Source organism: Rhipicephalus sanguineus, unplaced genomic scaffold (genome assembly GCF_013339695.2).
Source record: "Rhipicephalus sanguineus isolate Rsan-2018 unplaced genomic scaffold, BIME_Rsan_1.4 Seq7855, whole genome shotgun sequence".
NCBI lineage: Eukaryota > Metazoa > Arthropoda > Arachnida > Ixodida > Ixodidae > Rhipicephalus > Rhipicephalus sanguineus.
Window position 1 is genome coordinate 16,956 of NW_023615986.1, and position 16,017 is coordinate 32,972.

General features: G+C 47.2%; 1 protein-coding gene across 1 annotated transcript in view; it reads left to right on the plus strand.

Moving 5' to 3' along the window:
- LOC119378336 (uncharacterized) overlaps window positions 1-14,716 on the plus strand; it is a gene marked incomplete at both ends in the record, with an annotated part of 30,769 nt that extends 16,053 nt beyond the window's left edge. Inside the window, 2 exons of the mRNA XM_037647503.1 lie at window positions 13,384-13,628; window positions 14,292-14,716. Coding sequence (XP_037503431.1) covers window positions 13,384-13,628; window positions 14,292-14,716 — 670 coding nt within the window. The remainder of the gene's footprint in view (window positions 1-13,383; window positions 13,629-14,291) is intronic.
- Window positions 14,717-16,017: the final 1,301 nt, after the last annotated feature.

Here is a 16,017-nt window from a genome sequence, read left to right on the forward strand (position 1 = left end):
TGCAACATCGTCCACCACAAGTCTACAGCCCACCATCCGCAAACGAACTGCTTGACGGAGAGGTTCAACCGTACTCTCGGCGACATGTTGACTATGTACGTCGCCTCGGATCATAGCAACTGGGCACAGTTTTGCCGTTCTTAACATATGCTGATAACACTGCTACACAAGCTACCACTGGCTTTTCTCCATTCTTTCTACTATATGGACGAGAGCCCTCTTGCACAATGGACACAATGCTTGCGTACCGACCCGACACTTCCGAGTTCACAACAGTGTGTGAAGCGGCCAAATACGCAGAGGACTGCAGGCAGCTTCCGCGTACACTTACGACCGCCGCTCAAGGTCGCGAAAAGCTGCGGCATGACAACGAATTGTCTACACAACAATTTGCGACTGGTTCACTCGTTTGGATGTCGGTCCCACCTCACAGCCCTGGACTTTCAATGAAGTTTCTTGCCCGTTATGATGGCCCTTACCGTGTAAGTGACCGCACATCATCTGTCAACTACGTCGTTGAACATGTGACGCCATCCCACGACCTCAGACACGCTGTCGTGACACGGTGCATATCAGCCGACTCAAGCCATATTACGACCCTTTGATACTACCTGCGCCTTAGTCACCAGGATGGCTCCTTTTCACTCCCGAGGCCATTGTATTGAGGAAGAAAAAGAGCTTCCGCGTCTGTTGTTGCTGTGCGCGCGATCTCCCTTCGTGTTCTGCCGGTGCTACCTCGGCTTTTTAAGACGTCGCTCTCTGATAATAAATCGTCGTACGACAGCGGCAACAAATGGCGTTGGCCTTCGGTATTCTGATCATCGGCGGAACGCGTGGTCACATCAGCGATCGAACCTTCCAGCGTTACCGCTGGTGCACGCGTATGTACTCGACTGCTCCACATCTTTGAGTTTCGTTTTATTCCTTTTTTGTGTATTCTGTCATGCGAGTGTTCGTTAGCCGCTTGAAGGGGCCTCCTGCTTGTTTATGGGCTGCTGAGATCGGCGAGCTTCTCGTCGCCACGGGACGCCGGAGCAGAATAAAGTAGGCAGCCCCACTTTACTGCGCTCTGCTGTTTCGAATGCAAGAGGATGAGCACGGCTTTGAATTGCTCGAGAAAACACCAGTGCCGCTGGCGCAGGAGCTGAAACACGACACTTTGCGCCTTTGTGCCCGATTCGGCGTTCGACACCAAGTTTCCCCGAATGCGTGGAATTGGGTCCTCGCCGGCTGCCCAGACCATCCGACATCTTGGAACTATTTGTCTGCGTGTGTGTGCGTGTATGCGTGTTTGTGTCACCGGGCGCGTTTGTGTGCTCGGACCAGTGGCCAGGAAACGAGAACAAAAGCGCGGGAAGGACGAGACAGATGGAGAAGCGCGAGTGACGAGAAGAGGACTGCGAAGTGCGAGCGATTTCAGCGGTTGTGCGTTTGAGTGGTGCGATTTGAGCGAATGTGCGTGTGATACTTTGTGACGTGAGTTTTGCGTTGTAAATAGGTTTTGGATAATTAAATGTAAACTTATTTTTCCCTTTTAACTGTGCGTCGTGCGTTCCGTTTTCTATTGCATTTAAGTTTACGGCTTTACGGCCATCTTTGACGCTAACACGTAAGCTCCCGAATGAACTACATAGTTCGCATCCTGCGCATAATTTTAATAATAATTGTTGCAGTTTTACATTCCAAAACCGCGATATAATTATGATGGACGCTGTAGTGGAGGGCTCCGAAAATTTCGACCACCTGGGGTTCTTTAACGTGCACCTAAATCTAAGTAAACGAGCCTCGAACATTTTGCCGCCATCGAAATGGGGCCGCCGCGGCTGGGATTCGCGCGTAATCTTAACAGAGCAATCTGAAACAATTGCGAAGATTCCGAGACATCGCGGCGCGGCTGAGCCGAGCGCTGCTAATAATTTTTTTTTGCGGTTTTAACGAGATCACCCCAAAATAAAGAAATTAGAGCGCGTGGCAGTATGGTCGCACAAATCGAAGCAGCACACAGCTGCTATTCACGCTATTGCCACCTACAGCTCCGATTACCTGGCGATTAGTAATAGTAGGAGGCCTAAAAAAGGAAAACAAATATATGTAAATAAAATAAAAAGCCGTTCTGTATCAAAATTTATCGGGATAAGTATTGAAACAAGATACAGGCGGCACCCCTAATAGCTATGACAATTAAGCATGAATTATCGTTAACTTACCTGTTAATGTAAGACAATAAAAATATTTAGTGCCTATGAAAAATTGACTGAAGCGGCTCGTTGGGACGCTCATGAGAAAAACGGATCATTTAGTGTAGCAATGTTTCTCGTATCCCGTTCCTAACAACATTAAGATGGCTCCCAAATATTTCCTAATTAAAATGCAAATAAAATAAAAAAGCTGTTCTGTATCAAAAATTAATCGTGGATAAGTATTGAAACACGATACAGGCGGCACCCCTAATAGCTATGACAATTAAGCATGAATTATCGTTAACTTACCTGTTAATCTAAGACAATAAAAATATTTAGTGCCTATGAAAAATTGACTGAACCGGCTCGTTGGGACGCTCATGAGAGAAACGGATCATTTAGTGTAGCAATGTTTCTCGTATCCCGTTCCTAACAACATTAAGATGGCTCCTAAATATTTCCTCATTATAATGCAAACTCAATTTCGCTGTTTTACTAAGCAGTAAGCAGGATATTTGGTACTGTATACTAAGTAGGTGCCCACATATTTACATATTTGTTTCAAAAACGCCTTCGCAGAACAGGAAGCCAAAGCGAAATATAAATGTGTAAATATAAACAGTAGCAGAAATAAAGCAGACAGTTCAAACTAAGAATAAAGCAGAGAGCTTATTTTGGCAGCACGTTACAAGAGACATTGCTGTGACGAGACCGGAAAAAAACAGTTCAGAGCCCTAATGATGTACGGGATTCAAAAGGACAACTAAGAAAGCACTTGTGCTAACAATCAAGCTATGATTTCAAAAACTCTTTGAATAAAGATAGCAGGAATACAATATTAACGCAATAATTGTTAGGGTTTAACGTCCCAAAACTACGATGCGATTATGAGAGACACCGCAGTGGAGGGCTCCGGAAATTTCGACGACTTGGAGTTCTTTAACGGGCACCTAATGGAAGTACACGGGACTCAAGTATTATCGCCTCCGTCGAAAATGTGACCGCCGCGGCCGCGATTTGATCGAAAGCAGGAAGAAAAAGATACGGTACACGAGCATATCTCCTGTTAGATAAGTGCTTCATCTATTAAATCTAGCATCGGTACTAGTGGTGCTATAGTTAGGGTCTTATTTGCACATAAGCCAATCACATGAAAGTCGAACTAACATCCACAAGATCCTTCAAATCACTTATGTGTTAAAGCCACGAGACGCAAAGCAACCCTATACTTCAGATTCGTAACGAAGCACTACGCAGGAAAGCGGAATCGGAATTTGCGCGATAATCGCCGCACGCATTGTGGTACGCGGCGCTGGACAGTGCATAAGGGTAAGTGTTATGGCACTGGCACAAGTAAAAAGAAAAACAAAAGCGAGGAAAACGAAAGGCATGTGAGCTAAGCATAGACGTTCGCGCGCTAATTCTGTCCAGACTACGCGAGCACTGTCATGTTCCTCTGCTCCACCAAAACGGACGGGCACACCTCATCGCCTGCCCTCACTGGTGGACTGGCGGAAAAATAAAATTGTCGCTGCGCTTAGTTTTTATTCACGCGGTTTAGTGGCAACAGTACCAGCTGAGAAGCGGAGTTGAGCCAGCGATTATTCTTTCCTGTAGAAGTATCTTGTATCTTAAGATACTCGATACATTATTGAATGTATCGGAAATAACATACAGATGCTCGTCTTCCGAGACCGTAACGCGATACAGATACAAGATACCCAAAGAGTATTTGAGTATCTAAGATACATGTATCTTCGACACTGCCACGCACTGGATTAGATGCAGATGCCCAAGGTGCCCGAGCAGTACACTGTTCCAACTAATACCAGCTGACCTAGGGGGTGTTTTGTTCCACATTAACTAAATCTTGATTTTCTCCATATTCACGACCACTCCAGAGGCGTGGCAAAACTGCTTAGTCTTCTTGAATACTACTTTTGTAAGCATAAAAATATGCTATATCATCATTTTAGCATTAACACAATTATGCTTACGCAATTAAAACATCACTATTCCTTCAAACATGCTGACCATGCAAATACTATAGGTAGCAGGAGAACTGCGCTATGGAATTAGTACGGTGGTTTTACTGCACGGGAATATGTCACCATGCTACTATCTCTCGATCTTGGTAACGTAATTTGCATACTTTTGCAGTTCTTAATGCATCTGATGACATCAGCTTTACGGAGCGTTCATTCTGAATTCGATAAAACTATTTCCTACGTTCAGGAATTACACGAATGGAATTGAACTGCCCTGCCATTCCCAGAGTGGGAATGGGCTAGTTTTTTCATTGCGAGGAATGGAAAGGAATGGAAATGTGGCAAGTTCTAATTCCCTGGAATGGAACTGGAATGGAATGGAGCCGCCCATTCAGCAACACTGGTTTGCACTCCATCCGCGCGGCGTCCTTTTATTCACACCACTCGGTCTCCCAAATGCATGCGGGAAGTCGCCCATCAGTGAGGAAACCAAAGCGAAATAAAGCCAACTTTATCGGGTCTTTCCCGCCGTTCCATAAATCACAGTGTATCGGCTGTTCTGTTCGATGTACCGTAGGTCTTCCTATGCATTGACGTTCAAGCACTGTCGGATGTGAAGTAGTTCTTCGTAATAGGATAAATAATTTATGCCACTTCGATATAGTAGGCTTTGGCAGTATGACCGTAGCCTGGATTTGTTCGTCGCCTCGATGGGACAGTCGACATAAAATGATTGGACTAATTGCATACGCATTGATTATTTTAGGGACGAAGCTCCTTAAGGCGGCACCCGTTCGTCCCTCGTAGTCGTCGTAGTCGTAGTAGTCCGTAACCAGTCTTACGCTTTGACCTCCAAGGTGGTGCGGTGGGAGATTTCTCCTGTGCGTTGTTGAACAATAAAAAATTCGCAGCGTGCGCGTTAACTAAAAGCCGAATTCTTCTGTCTCTCATTCCCCATTAGCAGCCATTGGCATGTTCCAGTAGGAAACGTTAGTAGAAGTAGAAGGTAAGTGTTAGCTAAAAGCCGACTTCTTCTGTCTCATTCCCATTAGCAGCCATTGTTTACCTCCAAGGTAGTGCCCGGTGAGATTTCTCCTGTGCGTGATTAAACAATAAAAAATTTTGTTCAAAACGCCCGTTTATTGATGAAATAAACCAACGAAAGACGCCAGATGTTTTGTAAAAGCAGAACGAAAGAACGCCAGATGTTTCTAAAGCAAACGAAAACACGCCAGCTGCTTAACGAAAGACGCCAGATTTTTCTAAAGCAATGGTTTTCTAAACAATGAAAATCACAGCGTACATGTAAAATTAAAGTGAGCTGCAAGTCGTCATAAGTCATCGAACCTTTAGTATAAACGCGCCCGATCTCACGTCGGTGATGATGTAGTGGGCAGAATTCACGGAAGATTCACGGTTTACGATGAACTCCGCAGCTTCGCCCACTCATCATCATTCACTCCGTGGCTATGCTGTGATTTTTTATCTCTCTATGCATTGATGGCAATGCAGTAAAGTGGACGTTTCGAATCATCTGTCTAATCGCGGACTCTTACAAACGGTCGTCCATAAACTTCTGATTAATTTTTCCATAACCCTTTTAAAAGACTGATCCAGGTGCAATGTAAAACTACATCCTAACCAAAATTCTCAGCTCTATATGATTGAACCTACGTAAACAAAATGAACCGCGCATGAACTAGCACTCTTTTGGAGGCCCGTGCGTTAGGGGATAGGTGGTATAAGGTTACACTGATGGCTCCATCGGAAGTCCTGGACACGAACCGTTCATCGACGACCACTATGTGCGCTCGCTAGGAAAGAGACCATGTGACCGCTTTTCAGACATTGTGGTTAGCCCACTGAGGATGAAGCATTAGAACTGCCCAACTCCGCTACTTGAGGCGTAACGTCACATAGCCGGAGAGCCACTTCATGCTGACGGCGTCTAGCTGCACGCAAGGGAAATGACGCTGTTTCGATTCGTTGGTTTCTTGCTCAACATTTTCCCTGCAAGACTTACGCCGGCTTTGAAGGTTTCAACAAAATACCTGCGTCCCAACTCAGGCTAGCAAATACCGAAGAAAAGCAGCAGCGTTATTACAGCCACGGTCGCTACATAAAAAAATCACAGCATATCCACGGAGTTAATGATGATGAGTGGGCGAAGCTGCGGAGGTTCATCGGTAAACCGTGAATCTTCCGTGAATTCTGCCCAATACATCATCACCGACGTGAGTTCGGGCGCGTTTATACTAAAGGTTCGATGAGAGTTATGACGACTTGCAGCTCACTTTAATTTTGCATGTACGCTGTGAATTTTCATTGTTTAGAAAACCATTGCTTTAGAAAACATCTGGCGTCTTTCGTTAAGCAGCTGACGTCTTTTCGTTTTGCTTTAGAACATCTGGCGTCTTTTCGTTTTGCTTTTAGAAAACATCTGGCGTCTTTCGTTGGTTTATTTCATCATCACGGCGTCTTGAACAAACTTTTATTGTTTAATCACGCACAGGAGAAATCTCACCAGGCACTACCTTGAAGGTAAACAATGGCTGCTAATGGGAATGAGAGACAGAAGAAGTCGGCTTTTAGCTAACGCTTACACTTCTACTTCTACTAACGTTTCCTACTGGAACATACCAATGGCTGCTAATGCGGAATGAGAGACAGAAGAATTCGGCTTTTAGTTAACGCGCACGCTGCGAATTTTTTATTGTTCAACAACGCACAGGAGAAATCTCCCACCGGCATCACCTTGGAGGTCAAGATCTGGTACTAGCGTTAAGACTGGTTACGCACTACGACGGGGACGAACGGGTGCCGCTTTAAGGAGCTTCGCTCCTAAAAAGAAAGGTTACTGAGAAGGCAATGCACAAAGAAAATGTGCGTGCCAGCTGAAGCAAACACCGCTGTCGTCTGCTCACGAACGCTGCTAAAGAGAACGCGCTCGGGCGTGCTCACCCGGCCAGTAGCGCTTCTTTTTTCTTTTTTGGCGGTTGCGGCTTCGCGCCGCAAGGTGCCGCCAATTGAAGTGCCTCCGTCGGCGCATGTTATTTGTGTATTTTTTGTGACGTTATCAAGACGCCCACCGACGCCCGTTCTAATAGGAGTTTCGCCTGCTAGATATTTCTTCCTACGTGGTTTAGCCGCGCTTGCGCTACGGCGGTGCAAGACAAATTACGTGAAGTGCGCTTGTTTACGAGAATCATGTGAACGCATTTGATGGCAGCTTCGGCTGAGCCGCACTGACACCATGGCGGTGGAAGAGAAACTACGTCGTACTAAGAGTTTTAGATTGTTTCACCGTTAGGCTTATTCCGCCAAGTGCCGCATAAGTTTTGTCAAATTCAGTGAGCGTAGGCTTCCTTTGTTGGTCCGTGCTACAAACAGACAGGTGACAGTATTTCTCTTGCATGAACCTTCGCCCATTTGTACAGCTACCGATGACTCCGTATGCCACCTACAGCGTCCCTAAGATTTAAGTTGTGGATTACTTCACCCTGGCGCCTTGACCTGCTCACCTACCGGTTATCATGATATGTTTAGAGCGACGGCCACGGAAAGCCGTTGGTGCTGGGTTTGAGTCGCCGACGGAACTTGATATATCTTAATTCACATGCGAAGATATCTGTCTTGAAAAACCGAAGTGTGTTCGTCGTAGTGCAGCATAGTGGCACTAACGGGGGGGGGGGGGCGAAGTTTTGCTATCAAGATGCCTAATCACGTTATTGGTGTATCTGCGATAAGTGTAAGCAACTTATGGCAAACCATTGTCAGTTGCAAGCAGATATGCTACCAAAATTGGTGTTGCTGTCGTTGTTTGTTCTTCGAGCTCGAATATTGAGTTTAGTGATTCTTATCAAAGTTGAACGCCTTTCACCTGCTTAGTGTGCAGCATCATGACGACCTCTGACTGCATCGGCTGGCGCATAAGAAAGTACAGTATGGTCCACTGTTCAAGGGAACACTCCAATGAGCACATTTATTTTGCAGGCCCTCTAACAGCAAGCGCACAGGGAAACATTGCGTATGCGCTGCACTAGTCTCTCAAGAAGAGGCAGAACTGTCAACCACCTGTAGTCTTATGCAAATCTAAGCCACGATGTATTTGCAAGAGAGCGAAATCCAAACATTCCCTGCACGCAAATGTTCCCTTTAACAGTGGACTCGTCTGTACATTCAGTAGGGCCTGTTAAATACACGTTAATAATGCAGCTTTGCACTGTATACAGAAGTGTCAGTCAAGGTTTGTATAATTCGCGAAAGACAGCGCAATCATGAACGCGAGGGCTACGAAGTAAGGGTCTTAAGAACCCGAGAAGGGGTCACTCTTTACTTTAGTCATCGTTAGGAGCTAGCACTGGTCGTTGCAATCGTGATTTTCCACCAACCCACCCAAATATCGTACTCTCACTGTGCTCAGTGTCTTCCGAATAATGCATAGACAGAGAGGCACGCATTAAAATGCATAATTTCCTAGGGAAATGAAGGGATAAAAAGAGCCGACAGCAAATCTTTTTGTTCTTCCCAAGTTCTCGTACTGTAGTTCGACTAAAAATGTAAATATACAATTCTGAGGAGTTCACACACGTCTGTATTCCTCCGCAATGAGGAGACGCTGCCCCTCAATAGTCAACTGGGCAAAACACCAGATTCACTGCCAGCGATGTCATACTTGCTCAGAGAAAGAAAACTTTTAAGAGCTCGTTTTTCTTTGTTCGACACAATATTAATGAGAACTAACAGACAATAATGCCAAGAAAAATATGGGGAATTTTATTTGTAGTAATTGTGATATAAATGTGAAGAAAGTAAACTGGACGAAAATATATCTTGCCGCCGGCAGGGACCGGACCTGTGACCTTCAAATAACGCGTCCAATGAGCCACCACTGAAATACGGCGGCGGTCATCCTCCCGTCCACTCTATGGGGTATGTATGTGCATTTAAACCTAGGAGTGTTAATCAGCGCTGACTTTTATATCCTAATTACTACAAATAACATCCTCTATACTTTTCATGGCGTTATTGTCTGTAGAAGTGCTTTTATGCATCGTTCTACAGGCCCGTAGGACTTCCCCGAGGACGTGCGAAATGAAGGCTTTGCCCCGGTCACTCAGATGAACGCGAGGAGCTCCATGGCGCAAGACGATGGACTGCAAGAAAAAGTCGGCGACTTCTGTAGCAGTACCGGACCGAAGAGACGCAGTCTCGGCGTATCTTGTCAAATGATCGACTGCAGTGACGATCCAACGGTGACCGTTAGACGTCAACGGCAAGGGACCATACAAGTCAATTCCGACAAATTCAAAAGGTGTTGTCGGGCAGGGAAGAGGCTGCAGGAGACCGGCTTGTGGGGACGTGGACCGCTTACGGTGCTGACATGACGCGCACGAGCCCACGTATTTGGCTACCGACGTGGACAAGCCGGGCCAGAAACAGCGGGTCCTGATGCGGTCGTAGGTCTTGCGAAAACCTAGATGACCAGCAGCAATGTCATCGTGAAATGCTTCTAAAACGGGAAGACGAAGGCAGCGGGGAAGGACCGGCACCCACTTGTTACCCGTGGGATGATAAATATTGGCCTCGAGGCCCACCACTGGAAACGCCGGCGCCACCGTCGGCGTGACGTGCTTGGCAGGATCACGTGGTCACCGCGGCCGCGTCGGCTGCTTGTGGCGCACTGCCGCGTGCTTTGAAGACGAGTTTCAAGTGCCACATGCGCTGCGGTCTGTTCAAATTCGGAAGTTTTCTCTCATTTTCTACTCAATTAAAACCATTGTAATAGAGTGACTGCCTCCGAAGGCGACGAACATGGGGCTCTACCGCTCGGTGCCGCAGCGCCGCGCTTACGCAAAGGAGCCCAGTGTCAGCCTGCACTGGTAACCGCGGGATAACAAACAGCGTGAAGCATGGGTTGTAACGCTAAGAACCGGCAAGTTGCCATCCGCTACGAGTCTTGTGTGCAACAAGCACTTCTGCGACGAAGACTTTTGTTACTGCGTCGGGCCTGCGATGTTCGGTGAGTAGCAGACAGCGCGCACTGAGACGATGGCTCGCGCGCGATTCCCGCCGGCGAATGATGCTTATCTGCCACAGGATGGTAAAAGCGCTACATTTTGCCACGTGCGATGCCATCTCAGAACCCTCCAATGCGACCTCTTGATCGTCGGCCCGTGCTCAGCGTCCACAAAATCGGCTGCAGATGCGCAAGTCATTGTTTAGATACGTTGAATTAAAAAACGCACAGGATTCCTTATGCATTCGTTGAAGATGACTAGAAGGCGAAAGCCATCTTCTTGTCAATCGATGTACTGATTCTCCCGCGTTACTGTATTTTCTTTCTTTTCCTATAGGCGTCGCATGCTACTACATGCTCGGTCTCGTAGACTGATTCTCCTTCCACCAGCAATCTCGAAGTGGTGAAGCTTTGGTCTATGAATTTGTTGATGACAGAGAGCGGCAAGTTCACTGGAATGCAAACGGAACGATAATTAAGGAGCATTAAAAAAAAGGCGTCGCATTTGCTCATGTTTTGTGTGAGCACCAAACGAAACGAATGCGATGAATTAAGAGATAGAAGCAGCGGCATTTGCCCGCTGAGAAGACCGATCAATACGCAGTGCGAGACAACTTGTCAAATGACATTGAAACGTACCCGAATTTAGACCGAAAAAGAAAAAAAAACACTGAATCGTCGGGACGGCAGATCACAAAGTTGTCATGCGCACCGAAGCCGCAGTTGTAAGGAAATTGTTTTTGAACTGCTCTGATAGCGTCCGCGCAACAGTAGTTGTTTGTTTACTCAGAAATTCTCTTGTTTTGCGGCCTAAAGTTCACGGCGCGGTGCCAAAACGCGCTCGTAGCAAAAGCGAAACCATCAGTACGAACATACATGCAGACGCTCATACATGTAGAGACACCGTCAGTTGTCGCTAACCCGTGCGATCGCTGGCTTGAGGCTTCTTTCTGTTATGCTCCGTTTGGTTATACAGGCAGTCTACTCTAACGAGATATTTCACATAGTTTGCACTCAGCAAGTCACTACCTTTCACGCAAGAAGGCGGTTCAGGGGTCTCCAACGCGGTGACTGCGTGAAGCGGGTGCTCGGTTTTCTGCCAAGAGACAGCGACTGTAGACTATTTTGTGCTTTCAGTTCGTCGAAAATGATTATTTTGACATTAAAGAACACAGTTCATTTCGAAAGTACTTACACAAATGCCCTGGAGGGCTTCCGCGAGGTGTTTTTGTAGAGCGCCGACAGCAAAACCTATGGGGAGCGCGCCGGCGGCATCCTGCCTAGCACGCAATCGAGGCGCGTCCGATAGAGGGCGACTCCGTAACTCCTCGAGGCCAATAACGTTCGAGCACACCGTCGTCGAGGCGGAATTGTCTAAGCTTGCGTCCCAAGCGGCTGTTAGGTGGTTTAGTGATGCCGCGAAGGTAGTCAAGGAAAGTTCGACAGTAGGAGTCGGCCCGCTGAAGTGAACGGAAACCGGCTTGCGAAGAAGGTTGAATTTGCAGCAGTGAGGTGATAGACAGGTGTCGTGAGGCAAGCGGGATGTCGGAGCACTCAGGAGGCGATGCGGAGGACGTATGTGAAGAGAGAGCGAAAGTGGGCATCGTGACAGCGCGTCGGCATCATGATGACATTTGCCAGACTTATATGTGATGGTAAAGTCATACTCTTGCAAGCGCAGGACCCAGCGCCCTAGACGTCCTGACATAATGCCACGCCCACTTCTTGTCTTGTTTTGATGTATTCGGGTTTGACCGGCAGGGACGGTTATCAACGCTCGACGCTTTCCGCGAAGTAGTGTTCTAGAAGCGTCGCGATTGTAGTAGATCGGTTTGTTAAGATTGCGCCCCGCACGCGAATGTTCCAGCTTTGTCTAGAGATTACGCCGCCACCAGCGATATTGCTGGAAAGTTCGATAGGGCCTGTATAAAAGCCAAAGCGTGTGACCGCTTGTCAGTTGATCGACGGTCGACGCTCTGTTCGACGCTATCAGTGAATTGCTGTAGTTTGACCTTCAGTTTCCCGGCCACAAGTTCGGCCGGGAAACTGAAGTTTCATCTCGGACGTGCTGACTGCTGTCTTCGTCGACGTCACGACCACGTGACATCTGGTGGAGGTGCTATTCCTTCATGATCCGGAAGCCCCCGTCAAGCCGTGAGCCGAGCCCACACCGTCAAGAAGACACCGACCAGCGGGCCAGCCGCAGGCAGCAAGGTCTCCCACCGGAGTACGGGCCTTTACCCGACAAGACCAGGAAGACCCCGACCATGCCCACCACATCAGCGACGGCGACAGCACCCATGGTGCCTGCACCTGTGCTGCTACATCAGCCGAGGGAGCCACCTACTTTCCGTGGGTCACCGCTCGAAGACCCGGAAAGTTGGCTTGAAAGGTATGACCGCGTCGCCCTTTACAACAACTGGACTGATAACGACAAGCTACGGAGCGTGTACTTCGCCTTGGAAGACACCGCTCGAACATGGTTCGAGAACCGAGAGGCCACGCTCACAACCTGGGACCTTTTTCGCGCCGCTTTCCTGGACACGTTCACAAGCGTCGTCCGGAAGGAAAGAGCCGAAACTCTGCTAGAGACTCGTGTACAGCTGCCAAACGAGAACATCGGCATGTACATTGAAGAAATGGTCCGCGTTTTTCGCCATGCTGACCCCGCTATGTCCGAGGAGAAGAAGATCCGCTCTTAACCCATTAGGTACCAGCGTTACCATATGGTCACGCATATACCCACGAAGCGTTTCAATTTACGCGGGTTTGAAAAACCGCGCCAGAATCAACGCAACGTGTCTTTCGTGAGCTTAAGGTACCCCTTACCGACACCAGGTGGCAGAAGTTGTTGATGTTTATTTGAGAGCTGCCAAAAGGCGCGAAACAGTGGTTCTGCATTTCGGCGCGTCGACATGCAACGCTCCCGCGGGTAAGTGGATTTCTTTATAATATTCTTTTCTGATATAACATGATATACATGTCCATGTAGAGTACTTGTAGTAAGGGGCCTACGGTGACAATTTGAGAGAGATAAATTGATGTGTTCATTGTGAAAAAGAGTGTTATTTTACGCGTTGCCATATGGTCACGCTGGGCCTTCAGGTTCCGTATTTTGCTTAATTTCGTTACTTCGTTTTACGCTCCTTGTAGGGTAATTCCGCGGCACTAATGCGTCAATCTATTGTCTGCCCAGGTTGACTTTAGAAGAAATAACCAGAATACTCGAAGAGGACGATCAAGATGTGTCGGCTATCTACATTGAGCCACCGGAGGCTACCATCTACTCAGACGAAGATTCCGCTGATGAAGATTCTGGTGGCCTCATAGACAACCTCAGTAGTAGGCATCTTAGAGCAGGTGCTGAAACCGTCCTCGCAGACGGCCGTCGTATTGGTGGATGCGATTCTGATGAAGATGAAGGAGAGGATGAACAACAAGGTGATAAACCACCAAATATTTCTTCAGGAGCAGGAGACAAAAGCGCTGGCGCGAATTTGGCTTCAAGTATCAAGTGGAAGAATGGTGACCTTGTGAAAAGTTCCGCAATATTTCCAGACCCAAATTTCGCCGCTTACAGGAACCTTTCGCCTGTAGAATTGTTTGAGCTCTTTTTTGATGATAGTGTCATAGATCTTTTGGTAGAACAAACAAGAAGCTATGCTTTATTTTTGAATATGCCGGACCCTGAGGTCACAAAAGAGGAGATCAAGTGTTTTCTTGGCCTGCTGGTTCTTTCCGGTTACAACCGCTTGCCGGGAAAGAAGTGCTACTGGGATAGTGGAACCGACATGCGTAATCAAATGGTATACAACGCCAGGCGAAGAAACCGTTTCGTGCAAATTATGCGGTTTCTCCACTGTGCCGACAATACGAGCCTCACCCTGAGCGACAGACTGACAAAGTTGCGCCCCCTGATGAAACTTCTGAAGGCAAAGTTCCTGCAGCACTTTCAGCCTGTGCGTCAATTGAGTTATGACGAAAGCATGATAGAATATTATGGTCGTCATGGCTGCAAGCAATTCATACGCGGAAAACCAATTCGCTTCGGTTACAAAGTGTGGTGCCTGAATGCAAAAAATGGCTACCTTGCAAACTTTGAAGTATATCAAGGAAAGCAGAAAGACACCGCAACAAGCACGCAGTATGAAAAGGTCGTCGGAAAAGCAGCAGCACCTCTCCTTGAAATGGCGGATGAACTTCCGGTCGATGTTCGTCATCTGCCATTTCACTTTTATTTCGACAATCTCTTCACCAGCCTGCACCTACTCAGGCACCTGAAAGAAAAGAACTATGAAGCCACGGGCACAGTGAGGCAAAACCGTGTGCCGAAGGAATGCCCCATCGCTCGGCCTGATTTCATCAAACGCAAGACCCGTGGGTACGAAGAGCACGCGCTTTCGGATGACGGGATAATCATCCTGCGCTGGATGGATAACTCTGTTGTAACAATCGCAAGCACCGTGCACGGCGTAGAGCCCATGTCATCTGCAGACAGGTATTCCCGTGCACAGAAGAAGAGGATCAAGGTACCTCGCCCTAATGCCGTTACCCAATATAACTGCTTTATGGAGGCACTGACCAAATGGACGCGAACGTAGGTGCCTACCGAATTGCAATTCGCGGCAAGAAATGGTGGTGGCCGATATTCACTTGGCTTTGCGACGTAGCCATAAGCAATGGTTGGGCACTTATTCGCAGCACAGGATCCAACATTACTCAACTTGAATTCAGGAGACAAATCGCTCAAAGCTACCTCACACGATGGGAAAACAAGCCAAAAGGACCTGGCCGCAGAAGAACGTCGACGCTTGGTGACAGTGCGCTTTGTGGCCCACGATATGACAAAACAGCCCACTTCGTTGGAACCGTGCCTAACGGCAAAAGGCGCAGGTGCGCTGGAGACAGCTGCAACAGTTCGCTGCGCACACAGTGCACAAAATGTGATGTCGGCATGTGCATTCCGTGTTTCATACCATATCACAATAATTGAGTGACTGACAAATCACTAATTACATTTTTCGCAATGTATCATGGCCTGAAATAAAATTTCTCACTTTGTGATTTTTGCTGCAGCCTAAGGGCCCAGCGTGACCATATGGTCACGGGCCGTATTTTGTAAACTGCGAGCCCGTTCGCAATGAAACTTTCAGTGTGACTTATTTAGATGCTTATACGATAAAAAATGACATCTGTTTTGACAAATCTCATAAAAAAAGAAACCGGTCCCTAATGGGTTAAAACTATTTTGTAACAACAAATACAGGAATTTCAATCTGTGCACTTTCGCTCGGTTAAACAAAGTAGCGAGGCCAGCCAGCCGAAGAAGTTCTGTTGGGGAATCACTACGCCTGTAACGATTGAAAATAAAGCGGACAGCTTTCTTTTGTACCCGCTCAAGCGCAGCGATGTTGTGTTTAGTATGCGGAAACCACGCAATACTGGCGTATTCCAATGTCGGCCGGATGAGACTGGTGTAGGCAAGAAAACGTGTTTCAAAGGTAGATCCGGCAAGCGATCGTTTGAGGAAGAACAATTTATTCATTGCTTTTTTAGAAATTTGCTGCACATGCGCATTCCAGCTTAGGTCACTGCTTATCGTTACACCCAGATATTTGTACTGTGAAACGTTTCGTAGTGGGGTACCGTTGATACTGTAAGGAAAGGTAAGTGTTGATTTCTTGTTTGTAATGTTCATGTAGACCGTCTTTTCTGCATTTAACACCATTTGCCAGTCTGAACACCACTGAGCCACTTCGTACAAAGAATTGCTAAGTTTTGTTTGGTCATCTTCAGTTTTGATTGTGTGGTACAGTACGCAGTCATCTGC